General features: G+C 30.6%; 12 protein-coding genes across 12 annotated transcripts; 6 read left to right on the top strand and 6 right to left on the bottom strand.

Moving 5' to 3' along the window:
- Nucleotides 1–125: 125 nt before the first annotated feature.
- PPL_05394 (uncharacterized protein) lies at nucleotides 126–1,130 on the top strand (the record flags this gene model as incomplete). The annotated part of the gene is made up of 1 exon (XM_020576278.1): nucleotides 126–1,130. One exon carries the CDS (start codon nucleotides 126–128, stop codon nucleotides 1,128–1,130), a length of 1,005 nt encoding a protein of 334 aa, XP_020433527.1.
- A 134-nt stretch (nucleotides 1,131–1,264) lies between these two features.
- PPL_05393 (ankyrin repeat domain-containing protein) lies at nucleotides 1,265–1,809 on the top strand (the record flags this gene model as incomplete). The annotated part of the gene is made up of 2 exons (XM_020576277.1): nucleotides 1,265–1,681; nucleotides 1,747–1,809. 2 exons carry the CDS (start codon nucleotides 1,265–1,267, stop codon nucleotides 1,807–1,809), a joined length of 480 nt encoding a protein of 159 aa, XP_020433526.1.
- Nucleotides 1,810–2,378: 569 nt separating this feature from the next.
- PPL_05392 (deoxyribonuclease II family protein) lies at nucleotides 2,379–4,709 on the bottom strand (the record flags this gene model as incomplete). Its single annotated transcript, XM_020576276.1, has 8 exons — nucleotides 2,379–2,825; nucleotides 2,916–3,125; nucleotides 3,208–3,264; nucleotides 3,335–3,573; nucleotides 3,705–3,787; nucleotides 4,033–4,184; nucleotides 4,246–4,400; nucleotides 4,532–4,709. 8 exons carry the CDS (start codon nucleotides 4,707–4,709, stop codon nucleotides 2,379–2,381), a joined length of 1,521 nt encoding a protein of 506 aa, XP_020433525.1.
- Nucleotides 4,710–6,222: 1,513 nt separating this feature from the next.
- Nucleotides 6,223–7,679, top strand: PPL_05391 (uncharacterized protein; the record flags this gene model as incomplete). Its single annotated transcript, XM_020576275.1, has 2 exons — nucleotides 6,223–7,316; nucleotides 7,382–7,679. 2 exons carry the CDS (start codon nucleotides 6,223–6,225, stop codon nucleotides 7,677–7,679), a joined length of 1,392 nt encoding a protein of 463 aa, XP_020433524.1.
- Nucleotides 7,680–8,031: 352 nt separating this feature from the next.
- PPL_05390 (uncharacterized protein) lies at nucleotides 8,032–10,448 on the bottom strand (the record flags this gene model as incomplete). The annotated part of the gene is made up of 7 exons (XM_020576274.1): nucleotides 8,032–8,460; nucleotides 8,613–8,825; nucleotides 8,891–8,947; nucleotides 9,012–9,322; nucleotides 9,391–9,859; nucleotides 9,972–10,126; nucleotides 10,271–10,448. The coding sequence occupies 7 exons, from the start codon at nucleotides 10,446–10,448 to the stop codon at nucleotides 8,032–8,034; spliced, it is 1,812 nt and encodes a 603-aa protein (XP_020433523.1).
- Nucleotides 10,449–11,946: 1,498 nt separating this feature from the next.
- PPL_05389 (uncharacterized protein) lies at nucleotides 11,947–13,403 on the top strand (the record flags this gene model as incomplete). The annotated part of the gene is made up of 2 exons (XM_020576273.1): nucleotides 11,947–13,040; nucleotides 13,106–13,403. The coding sequence occupies 2 exons, from the start codon at nucleotides 11,947–11,949 to the stop codon at nucleotides 13,401–13,403; spliced, it is 1,392 nt and encodes a 463-aa protein (XP_020433522.1).
- Nucleotides 13,404–13,755: 352 nt separating this feature from the next.
- On the bottom strand, nucleotides 13,756–16,172 carry PPL_05388 (uncharacterized protein; the record flags this gene model as incomplete). The annotated part of the gene is made up of 8 exons (XM_020576272.1): nucleotides 13,756–14,184; nucleotides 14,337–14,549; nucleotides 14,615–14,671; nucleotides 14,736–15,046; nucleotides 15,115–15,379; nucleotides 15,440–15,583; nucleotides 15,696–15,850; nucleotides 15,995–16,172. 8 exons carry the CDS (start codon nucleotides 16,170–16,172, stop codon nucleotides 13,756–13,758), a joined length of 1,752 nt encoding a protein of 583 aa, XP_020433521.1.
- A 522-nt stretch (nucleotides 16,173–16,694) lies between these two features.
- Nucleotides 16,695–17,328, top strand: PPL_05387 (uncharacterized protein; the record flags this gene model as incomplete). Its single annotated transcript, XM_020576271.1, has 3 exons — nucleotides 16,695–16,759; nucleotides 16,988–17,101; nucleotides 17,196–17,328. 3 exons carry the CDS (start codon nucleotides 16,695–16,697, stop codon nucleotides 17,326–17,328), a joined length of 312 nt encoding a protein of 103 aa, XP_020433520.1.
- Nucleotides 17,329–17,768: 440 nt separating this feature from the next.
- PPL_05386 (uncharacterized protein) lies at nucleotides 17,769–20,838 on the bottom strand (the record flags this gene model as incomplete). The annotated part of the gene is made up of 10 exons (XM_020576270.1): nucleotides 17,769–17,933; nucleotides 18,247–18,323; nucleotides 18,508–18,526; nucleotides 18,656–18,994; nucleotides 19,071–19,280; nucleotides 19,348–19,404; nucleotides 19,499–19,725; nucleotides 19,857–20,260; nucleotides 20,329–20,461; nucleotides 20,661–20,838. 10 exons carry the CDS (start codon nucleotides 20,836–20,838, stop codon nucleotides 17,769–17,771), a joined length of 1,809 nt encoding a protein of 602 aa, XP_020433519.1.
- Nucleotides 20,839–22,041: 1,203 nt separating this feature from the next.
- On the top strand, nucleotides 22,042–26,031 carry dcp2 (mRNA-decapping enzyme 2; the record flags this gene model as incomplete). The annotated part of the gene is made up of 9 exons (XM_020576269.1): nucleotides 22,042–22,072; nucleotides 22,220–22,422; nucleotides 22,499–23,167; nucleotides 23,240–23,703; nucleotides 23,891–23,961; nucleotides 23,997–24,701; nucleotides 24,787–25,163; nucleotides 25,234–25,340; nucleotides 25,422–26,031. The coding sequence occupies 9 exons, from the start codon at nucleotides 22,042–22,044 to the stop codon at nucleotides 26,029–26,031; spliced, it is 3,237 nt and encodes a 1,078-aa protein (XP_020433518.1).
- A 128-nt stretch (nucleotides 26,032–26,159) lies between these two features.
- On the bottom strand, nucleotides 26,160–26,408 carry PPL_05384 (uncharacterized protein; the record flags this gene model as incomplete). Its single annotated transcript, XM_020576268.1, has 1 exon — nucleotides 26,160–26,408. One exon carries the CDS (start codon nucleotides 26,406–26,408, stop codon nucleotides 26,160–26,162), a length of 249 nt encoding a protein of 82 aa, XP_020433517.1.
- A 201-nt stretch (nucleotides 26,409–26,609) lies between these two features.
- PPL_05383 (paramecium surface antigen repeat-containing protein) lies at nucleotides 26,610–27,468 on the bottom strand (the record flags this gene model as incomplete). Its single annotated transcript, XM_020576267.1, has 4 exons — nucleotides 26,610–26,943; nucleotides 27,006–27,100; nucleotides 27,152–27,288; nucleotides 27,465–27,468. 4 exons carry the CDS (start codon nucleotides 27,466–27,468, stop codon nucleotides 26,610–26,612), a joined length of 570 nt encoding a protein of 189 aa, XP_020433516.1.
- Between the last annotated feature and the right edge of the window lie 152 nt (nucleotides 27,469–27,620).

Raw genomic sequence — 27,620 nt, 5'->3', positions numbered from 1 at the left:
AAATAATGTAAAAATTAGTGGGGTTAATGTGATCTGAGTGACAAGCAAAAGCCGGTTTTATTTTGTCTAGATTGTTTTTAAAAAACAAGAATTTTTATCATCATTTTTAAAAAAAGTATATAATAATGGATAAACAAATATTCTCTAAAGTTATATTAAATAATAAATATATTAATAGTATTATATTCAATTATGTTAGTGAAATCAGTTTAATATTTAATCGAGGAAAACACTACAAGTGGAATGATTTGATTGAGAATCCAAATCTGTTGGCAGCCAATAACTATTTAGATCTATTGAAACAATGGTTTAAAAAGAGAGATGATTATCTATCGTGGTGGGACAATAAAGATGGTCATACCATGATAGGACTATTACAAAATGTAATGATGTCGGGTGGAATTGATATGATGACATTCCTAATCGAACAATTCAAAGATCGACAACCAAAGTTTACACTCAATAGTCTTTTGGAATCTGCTTGTAGATTCAATAGAATCGATTTGATTCGATACCTATTGAGCGAATATAGTTTGTTCAAATGGGATTACTATAGTGCAATGGTGTTTGCACCCTATTCGAAAAACATGGAGATATTGGAGATGATGGTAGATCTTTACAATGCCACCAGCATCGCGCAAGATAATAGCTATGTAGAATCGAAAACATCATCAACCAAGAATGTATTTAATAGTGCTGCATTTGTTGGAAGTGTTCAGATGATTGAATATCTTTGTAAGGAGAGATTGGAAGACTTGCAACATAGTGATTTGTATAGGATGGCAATTGATGCTGGCCAAGTCGAAACTGTTCGATATCTTATTGCTAATTTTAGTCATCTTAAAGACGTCGACAAATGCAAATCTTCATCGGGAACTGTTAGACTTCCACTAGACTTTGCATTGACCAAGAAGAATACCGACATTACCATTATGTTGATTGAGGCAAATTGTAAAACCAATTTCACAAACATACTTGGAACTGTTGCCAATTACTATGGTGATTGCAAGTTGATGGATTATCTATATTCTAGAGGTCATAGATTGGAATCATATCCATTGGATGATGTTACAATGTTCGATAGTATTCTATGGTTGGATCACATGGTTGTCAACTTACTGCTACAGTAGAGACAATGGATAATGTAATCCCCAAAAGATATTCCAAAATACATTTATTCGAACCAAATACTTTTCTAACTGAATGCCTAAATATTACTAAATATCTACATTTCAATAGAAGTGAAGGTTGTACTACTAAAGCAATGGAGAATGGTTCAAGATATGGATCTCTTGAAATTATTCGATTTCTTCATGAAAATAGAACTGAAGGGTGTTCAGAGTATGGAATGAATGTTTCTGCTTTTAATGGATTTTTAGATATTCTAAAATACAAACATTACAATAAAATTGGTGGATGTTCAAAGCCTGCTATGGATAATGCTACCGGTTTTGGACACTTTGAAATTTTACAGTTTCTCCACTATAATAGGAGTGAAGGTTGTAGTGGAAGAGCTATGGACAATGCTTGTTCCAATGGTCATTTACATATTGCAAAGTTTTTGCATGAAAATAGAACTGAAGGATGTTCAAAAAGAGCAATGGATATGGCAATTCACAATGGTGATTTGGAATGCGTTAAGTTCCTCCATTTCAATAGAACAGAAGGTTGTTCAAAAGATGTATTGGATAGAATTGGATCTGGGATTGATGATATCAAAATCATCAAATGGTTTTATTTAAATAGAACAGAACGTTGCACAAAGAATACTATATATCAAATTCTAAAATCAAAACACGTCAATCTTGAGAATATCCAATGGCTTCATCGGAATTACTGCGAATTTAGATCTCTCATCATTCAGATTAAATATTATTTCGATTCCAACAAGTATGATATAATTGAATGGGTTCTCAAATTCAATGAATACACAATAGATATAATCGAGCAACAACTTTCGCACCTGAAAGTTAAATTCCCACATTCACATGAATCAATCCAAATAGTATTACAATATATAAATTCAAAAAGGAAACAATAATTTAATATTTATTTAAATAAATAACTATTACTTCAATCAGAACTATCTCTTCAGACCTTTTTGATAGACTAATTCATTTAGATACTATGAGTGTATAAGGTCACGAATAAAATGATATTTTTGAATTTTTATAGATTTGTTTGGAACTGTTGGATCTACTATTATTCTTTCGATATATTAATGAGGAATACATTGTATAATTAAATGATGAAAATAATAGTTAAAAGTTGTTTATTAATTACAATAGTGAGTTTATCTTTATGATAAATATCAGTGTAGTTATTGGATTTGAGAGAATAAGAACTATGGTTCGTACAATAAGAACTATTAAGTGAGATTACTTTCTCTTTTTCTTTAGCTGTTGACTAAAAGGATCTTCAATTGCTCGTTTTTTTGCATATTCTTCGTCAACTTTTATATGTTTTGTGTGTTGTCTGGTGGGTGGTTGGCCAGGTTTCAAACCATCAATTGCCTGTTTTATTTTCTCAGACTCAATTTGATCTCTACTTGGTTCTCCTGGAGTGATATTAGAATTGGTGAGAGGGATTGATCCTTTTCTTTTATAGAATTTCATATCATATGAAACTTTAGCGATTGGATGATATAAACTCTGAGCATAAAGATAACAAACTGGTTTGACATCTTCAAATGGAGAATTATGATTTATCTTAATATCACCAAATCCTTTTCTCTTGTCATCTCCAAAGTTGAATTGTCTGTAAGTATTGAATGATCTAATCGATTCATGAACTCTCTTTGCCAGAATTTCATTTTCAATACAAAACTATATTGAAAAAAATAAAGTAAATATTAATACTCATTGAAATTTCAAAGAGGATCATTTAAATTGGGATTGATGAACAAATAGACTTACAATTGTTCCAGCATGATGAACTGAATAATCATTTCGATTGGAATCACCAAGACAAATGATATTCTTTGATTTGGAAACCATCAACTTTTCATGTCTGCTTCTAGATTCTGAATTTTCTCCATCTTTTTTTTCTCTACTCCATATTGGACTCCAAGTAACAATGTTTCTAACACTAAATGTTGATCCAATCAATGATGGGAATGTTTCTTGCTGTATTATTAAAAATGAAAAATTAATTATTGATATTCATTAATTTATGGTGGAAATTAAAAAAATTAAATATATTTCATACATCAGTACTGACGAAAAAGTGTGAATCATAATGTTGTGCAACCAATAAATATGGATCCTATTTTAAAAAATAGTTATAAAATTAATAAATATATGAATGAATGTAAAATATTCTTCTAAGAATTTACCATTCCAAAGTCTGTGAAACTACAAACTGTCTTTGCATCATAACAAATCGAATCGTCTTTTGGAACATCATTACTAAGACAATGGGTTGTGGACAACATATCAACTTTGATTGGATTATCTTTATTTTCAAAGGTAAAGTCGTTCTCAAATTTAATGTTTTGGATCTTCTTGCCATAGTTCAAAGCAAAACATTTACTCAAAGTTTTATAGTTCTTCTTGTCATTCTCTTTGTCTGCAGCTGCAAAAAAGGTTGTTGTTTTACCATGTGAATTGCATATTGTCCTTTCTCGAGCATCTGAGTTTATAAACAAAAATAATTAATAATTAATTTTTTTAAAAATAATGAAACAAATCTTGAAATATACTTACAAAATGAAAACGTTGTGAATGAACCAAGTGTAAATGGTCCCTCATTCTCCATACAATATTTTTTTGGTAGTTGTGTATGAATCCTCATCTAATAGATTTTTGGTAAACAGTTTTTTGAGAATGAGATCTCCATCATTCTTCTCATCTCTAAATCGATGACGGTTAACATATTTTCTCCATTTTTTATCACATTTATCCAAAGGATCTTTCAAAGTCAGCTCTGGTCTAAAGTATCTGCAATTATCCTTTGAACGAACAAAAACAGCTTTGGTATTCTGCAGAATATCAAAGTATTTGAGAAGATCAGGTTTTCCAGTCAATGAATTACAGAATGCATGTTGTGATGGTTGAATACCACTTTGCTTTCTCGTACAAACCACTTCCAGTACTCTTTAACTCTGGCATTCTCATTGAATGTGAAACGAAAAACCCTGTATTACTATCTATATCATTATCTCTTAAATCGAAAACATACAATGACTTTATAATAATGGAAGTATTAGTTAATTGTTGGGGAATTAATAAGAATTATAATATTTACCTTGACATGACCATGATAGAAAACACTGTTATCAATTACTCTATGTTCATAACCTTGGTCATGATACCATTCCAATCCTAAATAATTTTTGTCAATACATTGTTGTTCTGTTATCTTATCACCATTTGCTTGATCAACATGTTTTTTCATCAAATCTGTAAAAAAGGTTCTTTTTTCACCTTGTACCTGAGTAACTTTCATTGGTTCAGATTTAGATATATCTGAAAATTCAACAAAAAAAATTTTTTAGAAGTTGTTTTTTATTATTGAATGTATCGATACTTACCGAGAAGAGAATCATAGTAAAGTCCTCTTGCATACATATTTTCTTCTGTAGCTGAATCGGCATCTGCCAAATGAATCCACCATTTGACTGCTTTTCCTTCTGGATTGACACAAGTCACTGATTCACTAACTTTAATAGTCAATAAAATCAAAAAGATTATAAATGTTATTTGTTTCATTGATATAAGTATAATCAAGAATGAATATGTGAGTAAAAAAATAGATCCACTGGATCTAAATCAAAAACGAATTCATGAAAAATTCGTTATTAAATTTTTTGCGATATATATGATCATTTTTTTGACCATGAACGAATGTCAGATGCTATTTTGGCAAACACCCACACTGGTGATCATAATTTCAAAAAATATCTAAAAAATAAAAAAAATTCACACATGACCAGACATAAAAAAATCCACAAACTTTTTTTTTTGCCAAAAAATGGGTGGAACGCTGTGGTTGGCAATTTTTTTTCGTTTTTCTCACTGGCTTTAATTGACTTTTAACATTTATCATTTACTATTTATTTGTAGATTATTACATTAAACAATATTTTATTAAATTCGAAATTCGCATAATCAGTAGTGTATAGCATATGAAACTATTTTTTGAATGAAAAATACACAATATAGGACAACTCGCAACATAATTTGGTTGAGCAACGTGACTATCAACCCCATGGTTTTTATTTTTCAAATTTTTCTTAGTGGTTTTGAATTCAAAACCCCAATTTCATAATTATTTTTGCACATAAATTAAAAATAGTTGAATGAAAATTTATGTGCTGCGATTTCACCTCTATTTTAAAATTTTTAAATTTTTGAACCTGTTGTTTACGTTCTCAATTATTTGGCGCATACTTGACTGAGTTTTGTTGTAAAGTTTTTCTGATGAAGATAAAAAACGTTTCTTAAATGGATGAATCGCGCGAATTCTTCGTCGGCTCCAACATACCCCAAATCGACGACCATAAGCTCATTGTCATCCAATAAATCCATTAAATTTCCATCTTTCAATATTTTTAAATCATGTTCACCTCCTCTGTATGGCTGGGATACCCAGCACAAATAATACCACTCTTTGAGGAGGATGATTTTTTAGATAGTCCAATGACATCAAGAGATATGAAGGCTTAAATCTGAACTCATCTACTTTTAATAGTTGTTCCCATAGATGGAAAATCGTTTCGGAACTCACCCCATATCTTGAATTAAGGTATTGTGAATCACCCCACACATTGGTGAGATTGGTGAAAAGAAGTTGCTCTAAAAATGAACATTTAACATCCATTGTGATATATGGATAATTGTTTGATTTTTTTAAAAATCAAAAAATTGTATTAAGTTGAATATAGTTGTGACAGTAGGACAATTATTGAAAATCTATTGGTCTATAAAAATTAAATAAATCTAAAAATGGTTATTTTATAAATGAATGTCCTAGTTTTCAAAAAGACATAAAATTAGAATAACTTTCACCATTTAATCTGATAAATTAAAAATTGTTATATAATGACTTAATGATCGACAAGTCATGACTTAAAGATCGACAACCACAGTTTACACTCAATAGTCTTTGGAATCTGCTTGTAGATTCAGTAGAATCGATTTGATTCGATACCTATTGAGCGAATATAGTTTTTTCAAATGGGATTACTATAGTGCAATGGTGTTTGCACCGTATTCGAAAAACATGGAGATATTGGAGATGATGGTAGATCTTTACAATGCTACCAGCATCGCGCAAGATAATAGCTATGTAGAATCGAAAACATCATCAACCAAGAATGTATTTAATAGTGCTGCATTTGTTGGAAGTGTTCAGATGATTGAATATCTTTGTAAGGAGAGATTGGAAGACTTGCAAAATAGTGATTTGTATATGATGGCAATTGATGCTGGCCAAGTCGAAACTGTTCGATATCTTATTGCTAATTTTAGTCATCTTAAAGACGTCGACAAATGCAAATCTTCATCGGGAACTGTTAGACTTCCACTAGACTTTGCATTGACCAAGAAGAATACCGACATTACCATTATGTTGATTGAGGCAAATTGTAAAACCAATTTCACAAACATACTTGGAACTGTTGCCAATTACTATGGTGATTGCAAGTTGATGGATTATCTATATTCTAGAGGTCATAGATTGGAATCATATCCATTGGATGATGTTACAATGTTCGATAGTATTCTATGGTTGGATCAACATGGTTGTCAACTTACTGCTACAGTAGAGACAATGGATAATGTAATCCCCAAAAGATACTCCATAATACATTTATTCGAACCAAATACTTTTCTAACTGAATGCCTAAATATTACTAAATATCTACATTTCAATAGAAGTGAAGGTTGTACTACTAAAGCAATGGAGAATGGTTCAAGATATGGATCTCTTGAAATTATTCGATTTCTTCATGAAAATAGAACTGAAGGGTGTTCAGAGTATGGAATGAATGTTGCTGCTTTTAATGGATTTTTGGATATTCTAAAATACAAACATTACAATAAAATTGGTGGATGTTCAAAGCCTGCTATGGATAATGCTACCGGTTTCGGACACTTTGAAATTATACAGTTTCTCCACTATAATAGGAGTGAAGGTTGTAGTGGAAGAGCTATGGACAATGCTTGTTCCAATGGTCATTACATATTGCAAAGTTTTTGCATGAAAATAGAACTGAAGGATGTTCAAAAAGAGCAATGGATATGGCAATTCACAATGGTGATTTGGAATGCGTTAAGTTCCTCCATTTCAATAGAACAGAAGGTTGTTCAAAAGATGTATTGGATAGAATTGGATCTGGGATTGATGATATCAAAATCATCAAATGGTTTTATTTAAATAGAACAGAACGTTGCACAAAGAATACTATATATCAAATTCTAAAATCAAAACACGTCAATCTTGAGAATATCCAATGGCTTCATCGGAATTACTGCGAATTTAGATCTCTCATCATTCAGATTAAATATTATTTCGATTCCAACAAGTATGATATAATTGAATGGGTTCTCAAATTCAATGAATACACAATAGATATAATCGAGCAACAACTTTCGCACCTGAAAGTTAAATTCCCACATTCACATGAAGGGTCAATCCAAATAGTATTACAATATATAAATTCAAAAAGGAAACAATAATTTAATATTTATTTAAATAAATAACTATTACTTCAATCAGAACTATCTCTTCAGACCTTTTTGAGAGACTAATTCATTTAGATACTCTGAGTGTATAAGATCACGAATAAAATGATATTTTTGAATTTTTATAGATTTGTTTGGAACTGTTGGATCTCCTATTATTCTTAGTAGATCTAGATCGATATATTAATGAGGAATACATTGTATTATAATTAAATGATGAAAATAATAGTTAAAAGTTGTTTATTAATTACAATAGTGGGTTTATCTTTATGATAAATATCAGTGTAGTTATGGGATTTGAGAGAATAAGAACTATGGTTCGTACAATAAGAACTATTAAGTGAGATTACTTTCTCTTTTTCTTTAGCTGTTGACTAATAGGATCTTCAAATGCTCGTTTTTTTGCATATTCTTCGTCAACTTTTATATGTTTTGTGTGTTGTCTGGTGTGTAGTTGGCCATGTTTCAAACCTTCAAGTGCCTGTTTTATTTTCTCAGATTCAATTTGATCTATACTTGGTTCTCCTGGAGTGATCAATGAATTGGTGAGAGGGGTTGATCCTATTCTTTCAAAGAATTTCATATCCACTGAAACTTCAGCGATTGGATGATATAAACTCTGAGCATAAAGATAACAAACTGGCTTGGTACTTTCAAATGGAGAATAATTTAATCCTTTTCTCTTGATATTACCAAAGTTGAATTGTCTGTAAAGATTGAATGATCCAATCGATTGATGAACTTTCTTTGCTAAAATTTCACTCTTAATACAAAACTGTAATAGATAAAAATATTTTAGTATTCATAAAAATTTTTTAGGATCATTTAAATTGACAAGGAAAATTCATTTTAGAATTCATTGAAATTTCAAGAATAAAATTTAAATTGACAATCAAGAAATATACATTGATGAACAAATAGACTTACAATTGTTCCAGCATGATGAACTGAATAATCATTTCGATTTGAATCACCAAGACAAATGATATTCTTTGATTTGGAAACCATCAACTTTTCATGTCTGCTTCTAGATTCTCCAAGTGATCCATCTTTTCCTTTTTCTCCACTCCATAATGGACTCCAAGTAACAATGTTTCGAATACTAAATGTTGTTCCAATCAATGATGGGAATCCTTCTTGCTGTAAAATTAAATGGATATTCCATTAATACTTATTTATTGTTGAAAATATTTAATGATACTTACATCGGTACTAACAAAAAAGTTTGACTCATAGTGTTGTGCAACCAATAAATATGGGTCCTATTTAAAAATAGTAAACTGATTAATAAATTTAAGAATCAAAAGTATTGATTTTTGAATTTACCATTCCAAAGTCTGTGAAACTACAAACTCTCTTTCCTTCATAACAAATCGAATCATCTTTTGGAATATCTTTTCTAAAACAATGAGTGTTGGACAACATTTCTACTTTGATTGGATTTTCATCTTCAAACCAACCATATTTTTTGAAATGGTTATTCTCAAACTTAGTATAATCAGTGATTTCCTTGCCATAGTTCAACGCAAAACATTTACTGAATACTTTTTCATTCTTCATGTCATTGTCTTGAATTGAAGCTTTAAAAAAGGCTGTTGTTTTATCATGTGAATTGCAAGGTGTCTTCAATCGAGCATCTTAGTTTTTTAAAATATAATTAATTATTTTTCGAAAATCGTTAAACAAATCTTTGAAATATACTTACAAAATGAAAATGTTTCGAAAGAACCAAGTGTAAATGGTCCTCCATTCTCCATACAATATTTTTTGGTAATTGTGTATGAATCCGTATTGGTAAACAGTTTTTTGAGAATGAGATCTCCATCAGCATTGTTCCAATCTCTAAATCGATCGCTGTGAACATATTGTCCCCATTGTTTATCACATTGATCCAAAGGAGCTTTCAGAGTGAGTTCTGGTTGAAAGTATCTGCGATTATCCTTTGAACGAACAAAAACAGCTTTGGTATTCTGCAGAATATCAAAGTATTTGAGAAGATCAGGTTTTCCAGTCAACGAATTACAGAATGCATGTTGTGATGGTTGAACACCACTTGCTTTCTCGTACAAACCATCTCTACTACTCTTTAAATCTGGCATTCTCATTGAATGTGAAACGAAAAACCCGGTATTCTTTGTTGCATCATCATCTCTCAAATCATAAACGTACAATGACTTTAAAAAAAAAAATAAAGATAATATGAAGTCAGTATTTTGAATCAAAAAGTTTTTTAATTCTCCAACAAATTGAATTGTTAGGAATTATAATAAAAATTATAATATTTACCTTGACATGACCATGATAGAAAACACTCTTATCAATTACTCTATATTCATTACCTTGGTCATGATACCATTCCAATCCTAAATATTTTTTATCCTTAAATTGTTGGTCTGTTATGGTCGGACCATTTGCTTGATCAACATGTTTTTTCATCAAATCTGTAAAGAAGCTTCTTTTTTCACCTTGTACCTGAGTAGGTTGAGATTTAGCTGCATCTGTGTTGATACAGCAATAGAAAATATAAAGAAATTGGGTACGATTGAATATAATGTTTTATTTATTTAATTTGAATCTGTACATACCTAGAAGATTATCATAGTAAAGTCCTCTTGCATACATATTGTCTTGTGAAGCTGAATCGGCATCTGCCAAATGAATCCACCATTTGACTGCTTTTCCTTCTGGATTGACACAAGTCACTGATTCACTAACTTTAATAGTCAATAAAATCAAAAAGATTATAAATGTTATTTGTTTCATTTATATTTTGACTATTTAACAATATTGAGTTGATCAGCAGGATCTAAATCAAAAACGAAATCATGAAAAATTCGTTTTTAAATTTTTTGAGATATCCCTCATCATTTTTTTGATCATGAACGAATGTCAGATGCTATTTTGGCAAACACCCACACTGGTGATCATAATTTCAAAAAATATCTAAAAAATAAAAAAAATTCACACATGACCAGACATAAAAAAATCCACAAACTTTTTTTTTGCCAAAAAATGGGTGGAACGCTGTGGTTGGCAATTTTTTTTCGTTTTTCTCACTGGCTTTAATTGACTTTTAACATTTATCATTTACTATTTATTTGTAGATTATTACATTAAACAATATTTTATTAAATTCGAAATTCGCATAATCAGTAGTGTATAGCATATGAAACTATTTTTTGAATGAAAAATACACAATATAGGACAACTCGCAACATAATTTGGTTGAGCAACGTGACTATCAACCCCATGGTTTTTATTTTTCAAATTTTTCTTAGTGGTTTTGAATTCAAAACCCCAATTTCATAATTATTTTTGCACATAAATTAAAAATAGTTGAATGAAAATTTATGTGCTGCGATTTCACCTCTATTTTAAAATTTTTAAATTTTTGAACCTGTTGTTTACGTTCTCAATTATTTGGCGCATACTTGACTGAGTTTTGTTGTAAAGTTTTTCTGATGAAGATAAAAAACGTTTCTTAAATGGATGAATCGCGCGAATTCTTCGTCGGCTCCAACATACCCCAAATCGACGACCATAAGCTCATTGTCATCCAATAAATCCATTAAATTTCCATCTTTCAATATTTTTAAATCATGTTCACCTCCTCTGTATGGCTGGGATACCCAACAAATAATACCACTCTTTGAGGAGGATGATTTTTTAGATAGTCCAATGACATCAAGAGATATGAAGGCTTAAATCTGAACTCATCTACTTTTAATAGTTGTTCCCATAGATGGAAAATCGTTTCGGAACTCACCCCATATCTTGAATTAAGGTATTGTGAATCACCCCACACATTGGTGAGATTGGTGAAAAGAAGTTGCTCTAAAAATGAACATTTAACATCCATTGTGATATATGGATAATTGTTTGATTTTTTTAAAAATCAAAAAATTGTATTAAGTTGAATATAGTTGTGACAGTAGGACAATTATTGAAAATCTATTGGTCTATAAAAATTAAATAAATCTAAAAATGGTTATTTTATAAATGAATGTCCTAGTTTTCAAAAAGACATAAAATTAGAATAACTTTCACCATTTAATCTGATAAATTAAAAATTGTTATATAATGACTTAATGATCGACAAGTCATGACTTAAAGATCGACAACCACAGTTTACACTCAATAGTCTTTGGAATCTGCTTGTAGATTCAGTAGAATCGATTTGATTCGATACCTATTGAGCGAATATAGTTTTTTCAAATGGGATTACTATAGTGCAATGGTGTTTGCACCGTATTCGAAAAACATGGAGATATTGGAGATGATGGTAGATCTTTACAATGCTACCAGCATCGCGCAAGATAATAGCTATGTAGAATCGAAAACATCATCAACCAAGAATGTATTTAATAGTGCTGCATTTGTTGGAAGTGTTCAGATGATTGAATATCTTTGTAAGGAGAGATTGGAAGACTTGCAACATAGTGATTTGTATATGATGGCAATTGATGCTGGCCAAGTCGAAACTGTTCGATATCTTATTGCTAATTTTAGTCATCTTAAAGACGTCGACAAATGCAAATCTTCATCGGGAACTGTTAGACTTCCACTAGACTTTGCATTGACCAAGAAGAATACCGACATTACCATTATGTTGATTGAGGCAAATTGTAAAACCAATTTCACAAACATACTTGGAACTGTTGCCAATTACTATGGTGATTGCAAGTTGATGGATTATCTATATTCTAGAGGTCATAGATTGGAATCATATCCATTGGATGATGTTACAATGTTCGATAGTATTCTATGGTTGGATCATCATGGTTGTCAACTTACTGCTACAGTAGAGACAATGGATAATGTAATCCCCAAAAGATACTCCATAATACATTTATTCGAACCAAATACTTTTCTAACTGAATGCCTAAATATTACTAAATATCTACATTTCAATAGAAGTGAAGGTTGTACTACTAAAGCAATGGAGAATGGTTCAAGATATGGATCTCTTGAAATTATTCGATTTCTTCATGAAAATAGAACTGAAGGGTGTTCAGAGTATGGAATGAATGTTGCTGCTTTTAATGGATTTTTGGATATTCTAAAATACAAACATTACAATAAAATTGGTGGATGTTCAAAGCCTGCTATGGATAATGCTACCGGTTTCGGACACTTTGAAATTATACAGTTTCTCCACTATAATAGGAGTGAAGGTTGTAGTGGAAGAGCTATGGACAATGCTTGTTCCAATGGTCATTACATATTGCAAAGTTTTTGCATGAAAATAGAACTGAAGGATGTTCAAAAAGAGCAATGGATATGGCAATTCACAATGGTGATTTGGAATGCGTTAAGTTCCTCCATTTCAATAGAACAGAAGGTTGTTCAAAAGATGTATTGGATAGAATTGGATCTGGGATTGATGATATCAAAATCATCAAATGGTTTTATTTAAATAGAACAGAACGTTGCACAAAGAATACTATATATCAAATTCTAAAATCAAAACACGTCAATCTTGAGAATATCCAATGGCTTCATCGGAATTACTGCGAATTTAGATCTCTCATCATTCAGATTAAATATTATTTCGATTCCAACAAGTATGATATAATTGAATGGGTTCTCAAATTCAATGAATACACAATAGATATAATCGAGCAACAACTTTCGCACCTGAAAGTTAAATTCCCACATTCACATGAAGGGTCAATCCAAATAGTATTACAATATATAAATTCAAAAAGGAAACAATAATTTAATATTTATTTAAATAAATAACTATTACTTCAATCAGAACTATCTCTTCAGACCTTTTTGAGAGACTAATTCATTTAGATACTCTGAGTGTATAAGATCACGAATAAAATGATATTTTTGAATTTTTATAGATTTGTTTGGAACTGTTGGATCTCCTATTATTCTTAGTAGATCTAGATCGATATATTAATGAGGAATACATTGTATTATAATTAAATGATGAAAATAATAGTTAAAAGTTGTTTATTAATTACAATAGTGGGTTTATCTTTATGATAAATATCAGTGTAGTTATGGGATTTGAGAGAATAAGAACTATGGTTCGTACAATAAGAACTATTAAGTGAGATTACTTTCTCTTTTTCTTTAGCTGTTGACTAATAGGATCTTCAAATGCTCGTTTTTTTGCATATTCTTCGTCAACTTTTATATGTTTTGTGTGTTGTCTGGTGTGTAGTTGGCCATGTTTCAAACCTTCAAGTGCCTGTTTTATTTTCTCAGATTCAATTTGATCTATACTTGGTTCTCCTGGAGTGATCAATGAATTGGTGAGAGGGGTTGATCCTATTCTTTCAAAGAATTTCATATCCACTGAAACTTCAGCGATTGGATGATATAAACTCTGAGCATAAAGATAACAAACTGGCTTGGTACTTTCAAATGGAGAATAATTTAATCCTTTTCTCTTGATATTACCAAAGTTGAATTGTCTGTAAAGATTGAATGATCCAATCGATTGATGAACTTTCTTTGCTAAAATTTCACTCTTAATACAAAACTGTAATAGATAAAAATATTTTAGTATTCATAAAAATTTTTTAGGATCATTTAAATTGACAAGGAAAATTCATTTTAGAATTCATTGAAATTTCAAGAATAAAATTTAAATTGACAATCAAGAAATATACATTGATGAACAAATAGACTTACAATTGTTCCAGCATGATGAACTGAATAATCATTTCGATTTGAATCACCAAGACAAATGATATTCTTTGATTTGGAAACCATCAACTTTTCATGTCTGCTTCTAGATTCTCCAAGTGATCCATCTTTTCCTTTTTCTCCACTCCATAATGGACTCCAAGTAACAATGTTTCGAATACTAAATGTTGTTCCAATCAATGATGGGAATCCTTCTTGCTGTAAAATTAAATGGATATTCCATTAATACTTATTTATTGTTGAAAATATTTAATGATACTTACATCGGTACTAACAAAAAAGTTTGACTCATAGTGTTGTGCAACCAATAAATATGGGTCCTATTTAAAAATAGTAAACTGATTAATAAATTTAAGAATCAAAAGTATTGATTTTTGAATTTACCATTCCAAAGTCTGTGAAACTACAAACTCTCTTTCCTTCATAACAAATCGAATCATCTTTTGGAATATCTTTTCTAAAACAATGAGTGTTGGACAACATTTCTACTTTGATTGGATTTTCATCTTCAAACCAACCATATTTTTTGAAATGGTTATTCTCAAACTTAGTATAATCAGTGATTTCCTTGCCATAGTTCAACGCAAAACATTTACTGAATACTTTTTCATTCTTCATGTCATTGTCTTGAATTGAAGCTTTAAAAAAGGCTGTTGTTTTATCATGTGAATTGCAAGGTGTCTTCAATCGAGCATCTTAGTTTTTTAAAATATAATTAATTATTTTTCGAAAATCGTTAAACAAATCTTTGAAATATACTTACAAAATGAAAATGTTTCGAAAGAACCAAGTGTAAATGGTCCTCCATTCTCCATACAATATTTTTTGGTAATTGTGTATGAATCCGTATTGGTAAACAGTTTTTTGAGAATGAGATCTCCATCAGCATTGTTCCAATCTCTAAATCGATCGCTGTGAACATATTGTCCCCATTGTTTATCACATTGATCCAAAGGAGCTTTCAGAGTGAGTTCTGGTTGAAAGTATCTGCGATTATCCTTTGAACGAACAAAAACAGCTTTGGTATTCTGCAGAATATCAAAGTATTTGAGAAGATCAGGTTTTCCAGTCAACGAATTTCAGAATGCATGTTGTGATGGTTGAACACCACTTGCTTTCTCGTACAAACCATCTGTACTACTCTTTAAATCTGGCATTCTCATTGAATGTGAAACGAAAAACCCGGTATTCTTTGTTGCATCATCATCTCTCAAATCATAAACGTACAATGACTTTAAAAAAAAAAATAAAGATAATATGAAGTCAGTATTTTGAATCAAAAAGTTTTTTAATTCTCCAACAAATTGAATTGTTAGGAATTATAATAAAAATTATAATATTTACCTTGACATGACCATGATAGAAAACACTCTTATCAATTACTCTATATTCATTACCTTGGTCATGATACCATTCCAATCCTAAATATTTTTTATCCTTAAATTGTTGGTCTGTTATGGTCGGACCATTTGCTTGATCAACATGTTTTTTCATCAAATCTGTAAAGAAGCTTCTTTTTTCACCTTGTACCTGAGTAGGTTGAGATTTAGCTGCATCTGTGTTGATACAGCAATAGAAAATATAAAGAAATTGGGTACGATTGAATATAATGTTTTATTTATTTAATTTGAATCTGTACATACCTAGAAGATTATCATAGTAAAGTCCTCTTGCATACATATTGTCTTGTGAAGCTGAATCGGCATCTGCCAAATGAATCCACCATTTGACTGCTTTTCCTTCTGGATTGACACAAGTCACTGATTCACTAACTTTAATAGTCAATAAAATCAAAAAGATTATAAATGTTATTTGTTTCATTTATATTTTGACTATTTAACAATATTGAGTTGATCAGCAGGATCTAAATCAAAAACGAAATCATGAAAAATTCGTTTTTAAATTTTTTGAGATATCCCTCATCATTTTTTTGATCATGAACGAATGTCAGATGCTATTTTGGCAAACACCCACACTGGTGGTTATATTTATAAAATATCTAAAAAAATAAAAAATTTTTTTTTTTTTTTTTTTGATCTAACCTACTCTTTGAAAAATTGCAAAAAACAGCCAACAGCATTCAGTCAAATTTCAAAAAAAAAATTTTTACAAACAAATTTAAGTGCACCCACCTACTTTTTTTTTAAATTTTTATTTATTTAAATTTTTTTTTTTGTATTTGTTTACTTAGTTTATCTGTAGACACCTTTACGTTAATCTGTTATCAAAGCTTTTTAACAGCAAGCCCGAGAGCTGTATAGCGGTTTGAGGCTTACCTGCTGACGGAGCTTTGTTAGTTGTATATCGATTAGCACACTACTCCTTTTTTAAGCATTGTGAACAATGAACGAATATAGATGTCCTAGCAGAGAAGACTGGGTTATACTTGCATATATATTTAGTTTAGAGTATGAGAGTTGCAGTATTGATGAAAACAAGGATTATAAAAAGTTAATGCAAATTTTCAGAAGATTCTCCTGCTATTAGATATTCAAAACAGTTTAATATCGATCCAAACAATATTCTTAAATGTCTTAAACTACCTAAAACTCAATCATTATTAATGCTAATTGTAAGTATGCCTTTTAATCTATATCTATTATATTTTTATTAATTTTTTTTTTTAAAAAAAATAGAAAAAGCCTAATGATCAAATCAACATCCGTCGAACTGTGTCTCTACGAAGATGCCTCATCTATGGAGTTGTACAAGAAATCGGTAAATGCAGATGGTTTCTATCGTTACCCAAAGTAAAAAAAAGAAAATACTTGCTATGGAGATTGTAATGTTCAAGCTACACCAGAGGTATTGGAAAAGTGTCACTGAATATATCGAGCTTTATAGTGAACGAGAAGTCAGTATTTTTAAGAAAATCTACTCAGACTCACAACAAGCAATTGAATCGTTGGATATCGTTGATGCATCAGTTGATGAGGATGATGGCGATGATGACGAGCGGACGCCGACGACGTTTTAGTGGATCTAGACACTGGAGATCTCGTCGACACTGCCGTACAGCAGTCAGACCAGCCATCGATCCACAGCCAAAGTTTTGGTTTCACTTCCGAAATGTCTATTGATGAAAAGTACAAAACTATCACTCGTGTATTCTACCTCTGCGAAGAGTACTCTGTATCTACCAACCTAAAGTTATTTATTTATATATTTTTAATTAAATCATTGACTTCAATTTTTTTTTTAACTCCCAATTGAATTAGCTGGTCTTCAGGTTAGAGTTGATGTATTCCAGCACCAATAAGATGACATCTTGTTTCAAAGATTTCTTTGGAATACCAATATAATAAGTTTCGTACACAATTCAGTCAGAACTGTACTTCTCTATATTGCTGACTGAAAAGGATATGATTGTAGACATTTTAAACAATAATCTATTATCAATGCTTTTTAGCATCAGGATCAAAAGACGCATATCGGTTTGCGACCACCTGCTGACCGGAGCTTTTTAGCCGTATATCGATTAACAAATAACTCCTTTTTAAAGCATTGTGAACAATGAACGAATTTACTGGGCATTTGCAAAGATATGTCGTTTAGAGTATGAGTTGTAGTGTTACATGTAAACTTATAATAATTTGATTATAAACAATGTTAAATTCAATACATTACAATAAAAAAACAATCTTTATGAATTAAACAACAAATCAAACAAAACAGTAAAGACCATACAACAACATATCAAAAACAATAAATACAATCATTTAATACAATTAATCACTTTAAGACAAATATCAACAAATTTGCTCCATCACTGTGGTAGTTTCTCCATAGCTCCGCTACTATATATGTAATTCTATTGCTCCGTTACTATGCATGTTGCACCATAGTTGATTGTGGTAAACATCTTTAGAAGTTTGATTCTTAAATAAAGTTAAACTTCAACAACATCCTGATTCTTGTCATTCCATAGTTCAGTCTCTATTCCATAGAAATATAATATTATCTGGGAATATTCTTTTTTTAAAAATTAACAATTTTAATAAAAATATAATTCTTTACATTCTACACTTAATAAATCCATGTGTGCAAACATTTTTGAAACTTGAGTTTGTTCACCTATTCCATTTTTTTTTCGAAGTTAAATTTCCATACATAATCAATTGCTTTATTTCTTTTCTTTAAAGGACTCAAATCCTACCAGTTTTTAAATCTTTGATCTTTATAATATTAAAAATTGAATACAAAAGTACTATGTGTAAGAATTTTTTTTATTTTTTTAAGGTTTTGTTTTTATTATGTTTGTTCTTTTTATTTCCATCAATATGATGATCTGCATTATCACGTACTCTTTTTCTAGTGACAATCGTGGTTTTTTCACTCTGTTGTATACCTTTCATAGTATTTTGTGTTTCCGCAAATTTTTTTTGCTCTTTACTTGGTTCTCCTGGAGTGATATTAGAATTGGTGAGAGGGATTGATCCTTTTCTTTCAAAGAATTTCATATCCACTGAAACTTTAGCGATTGGATGATATAAACTCTGAGCATAAAGATAACAAACTGGTTTGACATCTTCAAATGGAGAATTTTTTATGTCAATATTTCCAAAGTTGAATTGTCTGTAAAGGTTGAATGATCCAATCGATTCATAAACTCTCTTTGCCAGAATTTCATTTTCAATACAAAACTATATTGAAAAAAATAAAGTAAATATTAATACTCATTGAAATCTCAAATTGGGGTTGATGAACAAATATACATACAATTGTTCCAGCATGATGAACTGAATAATCATTTCGATTGGAATCACCAAGACAAATGATATTCTTTGATTTGGAAACCATCAACTTTTCATGTCTGCTTCTAGATTCTGCATTTTTTCCATCTTTTTTTTCTCTACTCCATAATGGACTCCAAGTAACAATGTTTCGAATACTAAATGTTGATCCAATCAATGATGGGAATGTTTCTTGCTGTATTATTAAAAATGAATATTCATTAATTTATGGTGGAAATTAAAAAATTAAATATATTTCATACATCAGTACTGACGAAAAAGTGTGAATTATAATGTTGTGCAACCAATAAATATGGATCCTATTTTAAAAAAATAGTTATAAAATTAATAAATATATGAATGAATGTAAAATATTCTTCTAAGAATTTACCAATCCAAAGTGAAACTACAAACTGTCTTTGCATCATAACAAATCGAATCGTCTATTGGATCATCATTACTAAGACAATGGGTCATGGACAACATTTCTACTTTGATTGGATCTTGTTTTTCAAACCAACTATTTTTACTAAAGTGGTCCTTCTCTAATTTAATGTAATTTTTGATCTCCTTGCCATAGTTCAGGGCAAAACATTTACTAAAGGCTTTATAGTTCTTCTTATCATTCTCTTTGTCTGCAGCTTTATAAAAGGTTGTTGTTTTACCATGTGAATTGCATATTGTCCTTTCTCGAGCATCTGAGTTTATAAACAAAAATAATTAATAATTAATTTTTTTAAAAATAATGAAACAAATCTTGAAATATACTTACAAAATGAAAACGTTGTGAATGAACCAAGTGTAAATGGTCCCTCATTCTCCATACAATATTTTTTGGTAGTTGTGTATGAATCCTCATCTAATAGATTTTTGGTAAACAGTTTTTTGAGAATGAGATCTCCATCATTCTTCTCATCTCTAAATCGATGACGGTTAACATATTTTCTCCATTTTTTATCACATTTATCCAAAGGAGCTTTCAGAGTGAGTTCTGGTTGAAAGTATCTGCAATCATCCTTTGAACGAACAAAAACAGCTTTGGTATTCTGCAAAATATCAAAGTATTTAACAAGATCAGGTTTTCCAGTCAATGAATTACAGAATGCATGTTGTGATGGTTGAACACCACTTCCTTTCTCGTACAAACCACTTCCAGTACTCTTTAACTCTGGCATTCTCATTGAATGTGAAACGAAAAACCCTGTATTCGTTGTTCATCATTATCTCTTAAATCGAAAACATACAATGACTTTATAATAATGGAAGTATTAGTTAATTGTTGGGGAATTATAATATTTACCTTGACATGACCATGATAGATAACACTGTTATCAATTACTCTATTTTCACCACCTTGGTCATGATACCATTCCAATCCTAAATAATTTTTGTCAATACATTGTTGTGTTATCCCATCACCATTTGCTTGATCAACATGTTTTTTCATCAAATCTGTAAAAAAGGTTCTTTTTGTTCCCGGAACTTTCATTGGTTCAGATTTAGATATATCTGAAAATTCAACAAAAAAAAAAAATTTTAGAAGTTGTTTTTTATTATTGAATGCATCGATACTTACCGAGAAGAGAATCATAGTAAAGTCCTCTTGCATACATATTTTCTTGTGAAGCTGAATCGGCATCTGCCAAATGAATCCACCATTTGACTGCTTTTCCTTCTGGATTGACACAAGTCACTGATTCACTTACTTTAATTGTCAATATAATCAAAAAGATTATAAATGTTATTTGTGCCATTTGATATTTTTGACTCTTTAACAAAATATACAAATAATAATAATCAAGAAAGAATATAGTAAAAAAAAAAATCGATCAACTGGATCTAAATCAAAAACGAATTCATGAAAAATTCGTTATTAGATTTTTTGAGATATCCCTGATCATTTTTTTGACCATGAACCGTGATAAAACTAGTAATATTGATATTAAGATTACTATTACTGCCGTTATAGTATTTAAAATAATGCGCATTATTTTAAGTCAGTCAGTCTTGATTGTAAACTATATGTAGAGGTACAAATAGTGATAAATCACTAAAGTCTCACTTGACTGATGATAAAGAAGTCAAGAGCTTTGATTTATTATATTTAATAATCCTCATAGTAATGTTTTCTTTATTTATCTACCATTTATAATAATGCTTATAAAAGTTTACTAAATCATAAATAATAACAGACAAGATTAGGAAATATACGTAGATCTAAAGATACCTACTTTTGCAAATATTGTCGGTATGGACAAAAACTTTTCAACGATAAAGTAGAGGGTTTGGAGAAATATAATAATAAATATATCCTCTACTATCTGTACAAGAAAACTAATCTCAAGAAAGATGAAATATTATTTAAACAAGATTTTACACAGATAGAGGTAAATTTTAATTTATACAGTGAACTAATTTTACTTATTTTATTAAAATTTACTTTTTTTTTAAATTCGAAATTCGCATATTGTTTACTGCAATAAATCGAGAGTTGTTAACATCACCAATACAACATATGTAGGTCCTCGATATTATGCATGATACATACCGGGAAGACTAATAATGTCCTCTAGCATATGTCCTCTACATATTGGAATCTTCATCTGCATATGATCCACATGTCACTGCCTCACTAGATTGAGTAGAATCAATACATTTGTAAATGTTATTGGTGTCAAATAATTTAATTATTTAAAAGAATTTGGGAGAAAAAAATAATAGATAGTCCCATGGGTTTAAAAAAAATAAAAAAATTGTCAAAATCTATCTATTCAATTTTTTTTAATGAAATACTATTTAATTTCAAAAAATTTTGGATAGTGGGACACCCATCAAGAACGCGTCATCGGATCGGGTCAAATTTTTGAATTTGAAAAAAAAAATATAAAAAAAAAAAATAAAGAATCTGAAAAATAATTATTGTTTATCCATAGATAATTAATCAATTATAAAATAAAATGGGAAATCGAAATTTTTTGAAATTAAATAGTATTTCATTATTAGTATTTTTATTAGTAATTGTTTGTTTTTGTTGTATAGTCAATGGTGAGTAGTTGGTAATAGTCAAGATATGATATTGATATCGATATGATAATAATATTAATATACTTTTTGATTATATATCTATTTTTGTAGGAGACATTAGAATCGGTGGTCAAACAGTTCAATTGACCTTTAGAAAAGATGATGGAATCAACATTCAAACTTGGAAACAAGATAGCAAACAACCTCTACTCTCATTGACACCCAATGAAAAAGGTATATTCTCATCGAGAGACATCAAAGAAGGTGAAGAACTTCTAAGTTTACCATGGTATAATTCATTATCAATGAATAAGGTAACATACAAACAAACAAACAAACAAATCAATCTAGATACACGTTAACTAAAACAAAACAAAACAATCATGATAGGTTCAACAACAATTACCTTGGCTATTCAATAAGATTCAAGATTTGGAGTTGACAGCTGAAGATGGTTTGGTGGTTGCACTTCTCTACTATCGATATTGTATGGACGATCTGTCGTTTGACTATAGCGAATGGTTCAGTGCGATGCCAGAGGTATTGAATAGCGGTTTGTTCTTTAGCGATGCGGAAGCAGAGTTGCTCAATGGTTCGCCTGCCTACATCGACTTGATGAATCAGCGACTGGATGCCAAGGAGTTGTTCGGTCGTTTGAAATCGTTGTTCAAAGAGCAGCAGTTCAGCAAGTGTGCAATGACCTACGACCGTTTGAAATGGGCGTATTCCGTTGTGGATTCGCGTAAGATCTACACAGAGGCACCGAATCTCGATGCCAACGGCAATCCTTTTATCACCGTGGTGCTCGCACCATTCCTCGACTACTTTAACCACGCAGAGGACGCACAGGCCGCCTACGACTTTGACTACGACGAGTCTGCAATCAAGGTGGTTGCACTACAACCAATCAAAAAAGGTGAACAGATCTTCCTCAACTACGGTAACCAAGACTGTAACTCTGACCTCCTGATTCACTATGGTTTCATCGACCAATCGTCAACCGCCAAACACTGTGTCAATGTATTAGTAGAAGAGTTGTTAAATACAATTCCAGCATCTGTAAGTAGTTATAATATATTAGATCTATAGATTGCTTTAAACTAAACCTAAACTAACTTTTTACATTTATAGGATCCACAATTGATTGAAAAGACAGAGTTATTGACAAAGGCATTCGAACAGAACGAGAGAATGAAGTTGTTTAAAGATTCGCTGACAGAGGAGTTGTTAAAGATTTCAAAGTATTTAAGTTATAAGAACTTTAGTTTATTGCCATATTTGAAGTCGTTGATTGATATGAAGATGAAAGCATACCCAACTACAATGGAAGAGGATCGTGCAATCATCGAAGCGACCACAGAATTCGAAAAACTATCACAACGCTCAAAGATGTCGATCATCATGCGTCTCCAAGAGAAAGAAACACTCAAAGAGATCGGTGCTCTTATTCAAGTGAAAATCGATCAAAACGAATTAGAAAATAATAATAGTAATACAAATTCCGAAACACAAACAGATAACAATAATAATAACAATAACAATATTAATAACAATAATAATAATAATAATAACAAAAAATCAGCAAAAGATGAACTGTAAACATATTTAATAATAATATAATTATTCACTCCTATTCCGCAAAGTCTGCGGAGTTAGTGGTTATCGCGAACTTCAAATAAATTAAATGATAAAAAAATAAAAAACCCTCAAATATATAAATTTGAAAAAATCATTCATTTTATTTATTTTAATTAATTAAACAAGATATATATAGATATATAGATATATAGATATAAATACAGATAGATATACATTAAAAGATATAAAGTTAACAAAAGATAGATATTTATTATGTTCTTTTCTGGGAATAAGCAAATAATTGTTGAAGGTGGTGGAGGTGTAAATAATGATGAGCAACAGCAGCAACAACAACAACAGGTTCCGTATATGTCGGCACCCTTTCATCATCCTTCGATGATGCCACCTCACCATGGTATAGGATCACCTCATCATATTCATCCACATCAAGGAATGATGCCACAGCCACCACCACCTCTACCGGTTGGAACGGCAACACCTCATACTCAGATGATGCATCATATGATGCCACCAATGATGCACCCACCATTCATGCCACCTCATATGAATATGAACATGAATATGAATATGATGGGAATGATGCATCATCCACCACCACCACCATTCCATCAACCAATGGGTATGCCTTTTATGATGAATAACAATAACGAACAGCAACAGCAACAACAACATATTCAATTACAAACATCAGAAATGATAAATTCAACAGGTTATTTAGATGATAATAATATTACACCAACTACTAGTAGTAACAGTAATAATAACAGTAATAGCTCAACACCAAACAATAAATCGAAACCAAATGTACCAACTTTAGCAGAGATATTCGATGATCTATCAAGTAGATTCGTAATCAATATACCAGCAGAGGAATTAGAATCATTCGATCGTCTACTATTTCAAATTGAAGCTGCCTTTTGGTTCTACGATGACTTTCACAGAGAAGAGCATCATTCACTACCAAAATACTCTTTATCTGAATTTACAAAAGTTTGTAAGTATTATCTATTACTATTATAATCTTTATCTTTGATAATTAATCAATATATCAATATATATATATTAAATGTATAATTTAGTTTTCCATCATTGTCCATTCTTAAAACCACACAAGAATCAGGTAGAAGAGATTTTGAAACAGTTCTCACAGTACAAGACAAGAGTACCTGTGTATGGTGCTATCATTTTGAATCCGGGATTGGATAAAGCATTATTTGTAAGAGGATTTCATTCATCGAGTTGGGGTTTCCCCAAGGGTAAAGTCAACAAAGATGAAGCCGATGACATCTGTGCTGTGAGAGAGGTACTCGAAGAGACTGGATACGATATCTCTAGCAAGTTGAATCCAAGACATTTCATTGAGATCACAATGAAAGATCAAAAGATAAAGCTATTCATCATCTGTGGAGTACCAGAGGATACACCTTTCATGCCAAGAACAAGAAAGGAGATTAGTGTAAGTAAAAAATCATTTAATTTATTTATTCAAATTTGTTTATTTATTAATTCGTTCATTCATAAAATAGAAAATAGAATGGTTATCAATCGATGAATTACCAACGTTCACAAAAAAGAATAACACTCAAAGTATGGTAAAGGAAAAGAATTTCTTTAGAACTATTCCATTCTTTATGTAAGTTTGTTATGTTGTTAAAACTCTTGAGATGATGATGATGATCATGATTTACTTATCTATTTTTGGTTTGATCAATAGTAAATTAAAGAGATGGATTGCGATTAGAAAAAGAGGAATTAAAGGTATGACAGATGAAGGTAATGCTATTATGTCCACTCCAAAGACAATTGCTCAACGACCACAACAACCGACTACTCCATCGTCATCTACTTCCTCTTTACAGCCACCACCTCAGTACTCACCATACCCAATGTCACCTCCAGCTTCACCAAGACAATATAATAATACTGCTATCACCCCAATTAAATCGAGTGGTAACAACAGTATCACCAACAACAATATTAATAATAATAACAACACTAACAATATCAATATAATCAATTCCAATAATAATAATAATGAAAGCAATTTTAATAATAGTAATAATATTAATCTTAGTAGTACATTCCCAAAGGTAGCAACTGCCGCATCAGTAGTTACCACAGCAGCTCTTTTACCTACCGTAGGTAGCACTGAGTGTAAACCCAGATCAAAATTAACATTCGATTCAAAATACACAATCAAATCAACATTCTCTGACGCAAAGGATACAATTGTATCTTATCCTACGATCCATGTCCAAAACTATCAGTCACGATTCAATGTAACTTTCGATTCTGAAGAACTTGTAAATTGTTTCAAAGTGTAAATAAATATATTTAATTTATTAACAAAATAATAAAAAACAAAATTGATAGTATAGAGGTTGTTAGTGATGTAGATGAAGAACTATCTGACCAACTTGAACTTGTTTCACCACCACATAATGGTTGGTAGTTAAAATAATTGAGAGGAGTACCACACTTTCGTGAAATACAAAGCATCATTATCAACATTAGGACATCCACTATTGTCCATACATTGCAAATATTTTTCGAAATGATTATATGCAGAGAATCCAAAATCTCCAAATGGAGCACATAATCCACTATAATTTGTAGAATTTGCATTGCACATACATGCTGATTGTGAGGGACAATTTTGGTATACATTTTCACCGCAAACCATATTGGAAACAGTATCCATAGTAATACATTTTCGACCTATATACGGGCCTGTATCATTGCACTGATTTATCAATACAATATAAATATTAATTTAAATTTAAATATGTATATTAAAGTTAGTGAGAAAAACAAAAAAAAAAAGAGACAAAGCGAACAATTATTCATTCTTCACCCCCTTTTTTGGATGACTATTTTCGCTATGTCTGGGATTTAAATGATTTTAACTTACAATTAAATTTTGAGAGATATCACAATCGCTTGTTTCAAAACAAGTACCACCCAGTCCCACAGACATTGGAGGAGTACAAACAAATATATTGTTTAAATTAACAAGACAGTTGCGAAAAGGCTGACATTGAGCTGAAGACTGACAAGGTTCACCTTCTCCAATTGGTTTCATACATCTTTGATTATAGCATACTTCACCAGGATTACACATTGAATTTGATTGGCAAAAAGGATAATTAACATTGACACATTTGCTTAATATACATTTTAATCCGATTGAACAAAATATACTGTTACTATCTTGAGATACACACATATCACCTATTCTATAACATAGAAATTAGTTTAATTTTTAGAATTTGGTGAGTATTGATTTATTTCCAATTACCCAAGTGAACCAACGGCAAAACATTCATCTACGGAACAAACAAGTCCATTTCTACAACCAGTTGAACCACAAGGTGCACCTGAGATATCTGGTTGCTAGTTTAAAATGATTAATTTTAATAAGATTTGATATTTTAGTCTATTAACATTACAAACAGGTATGCATAAACCACCGGAGCCACCAGGTGCTCCAGTACATACAGCTGGATATTCACAAATTGTTTCTGTTTGAACATTTGTATTGCATGATGAGGATATATCAGCACAAACTGAACAATAAGAAGCTATAAATTTTATTTGTATTGTGATAAATAAAAGAATGATAATTGGTTTCATTTTGAATTAAACAAGTGGTAACTTCTTTATTTTGATTTATAAAGGCGATAATTGTACTCAGGGATACAAGTTAGAATTTTTTTTTCAATGCCAACGTGGCACAGCGGCAAGAGAGGCTATTCACCCATTTTGTTTTTGCATGAAATAACAGTTTGTGGCGACTCCAGACACTATTTTCGATATGTCGGGTCAGGTGTGGAGGTTTAAATGATTTTTAACTTTTCTTTTTTGAATTAAATTTAATTCAAGAAAGCTCCTAAAACTTTGAAAGTAGGTGTAT

This window comes from Heterostelium album (assembly GCF_000004825.1).
Source record: "Heterostelium album PN500 unplaced genomic scaffold PPL_contig12, whole genome shotgun sequence".
NCBI lineage: Eukaryota > Evosea > Eumycetozoa > Acytosteliales > Acytosteliaceae > Heterostelium > Heterostelium album.
Note: the sequence above shows the minus strand (reverse complement) of the source record. Positions and strands in the feature narration are given on the sequence as shown.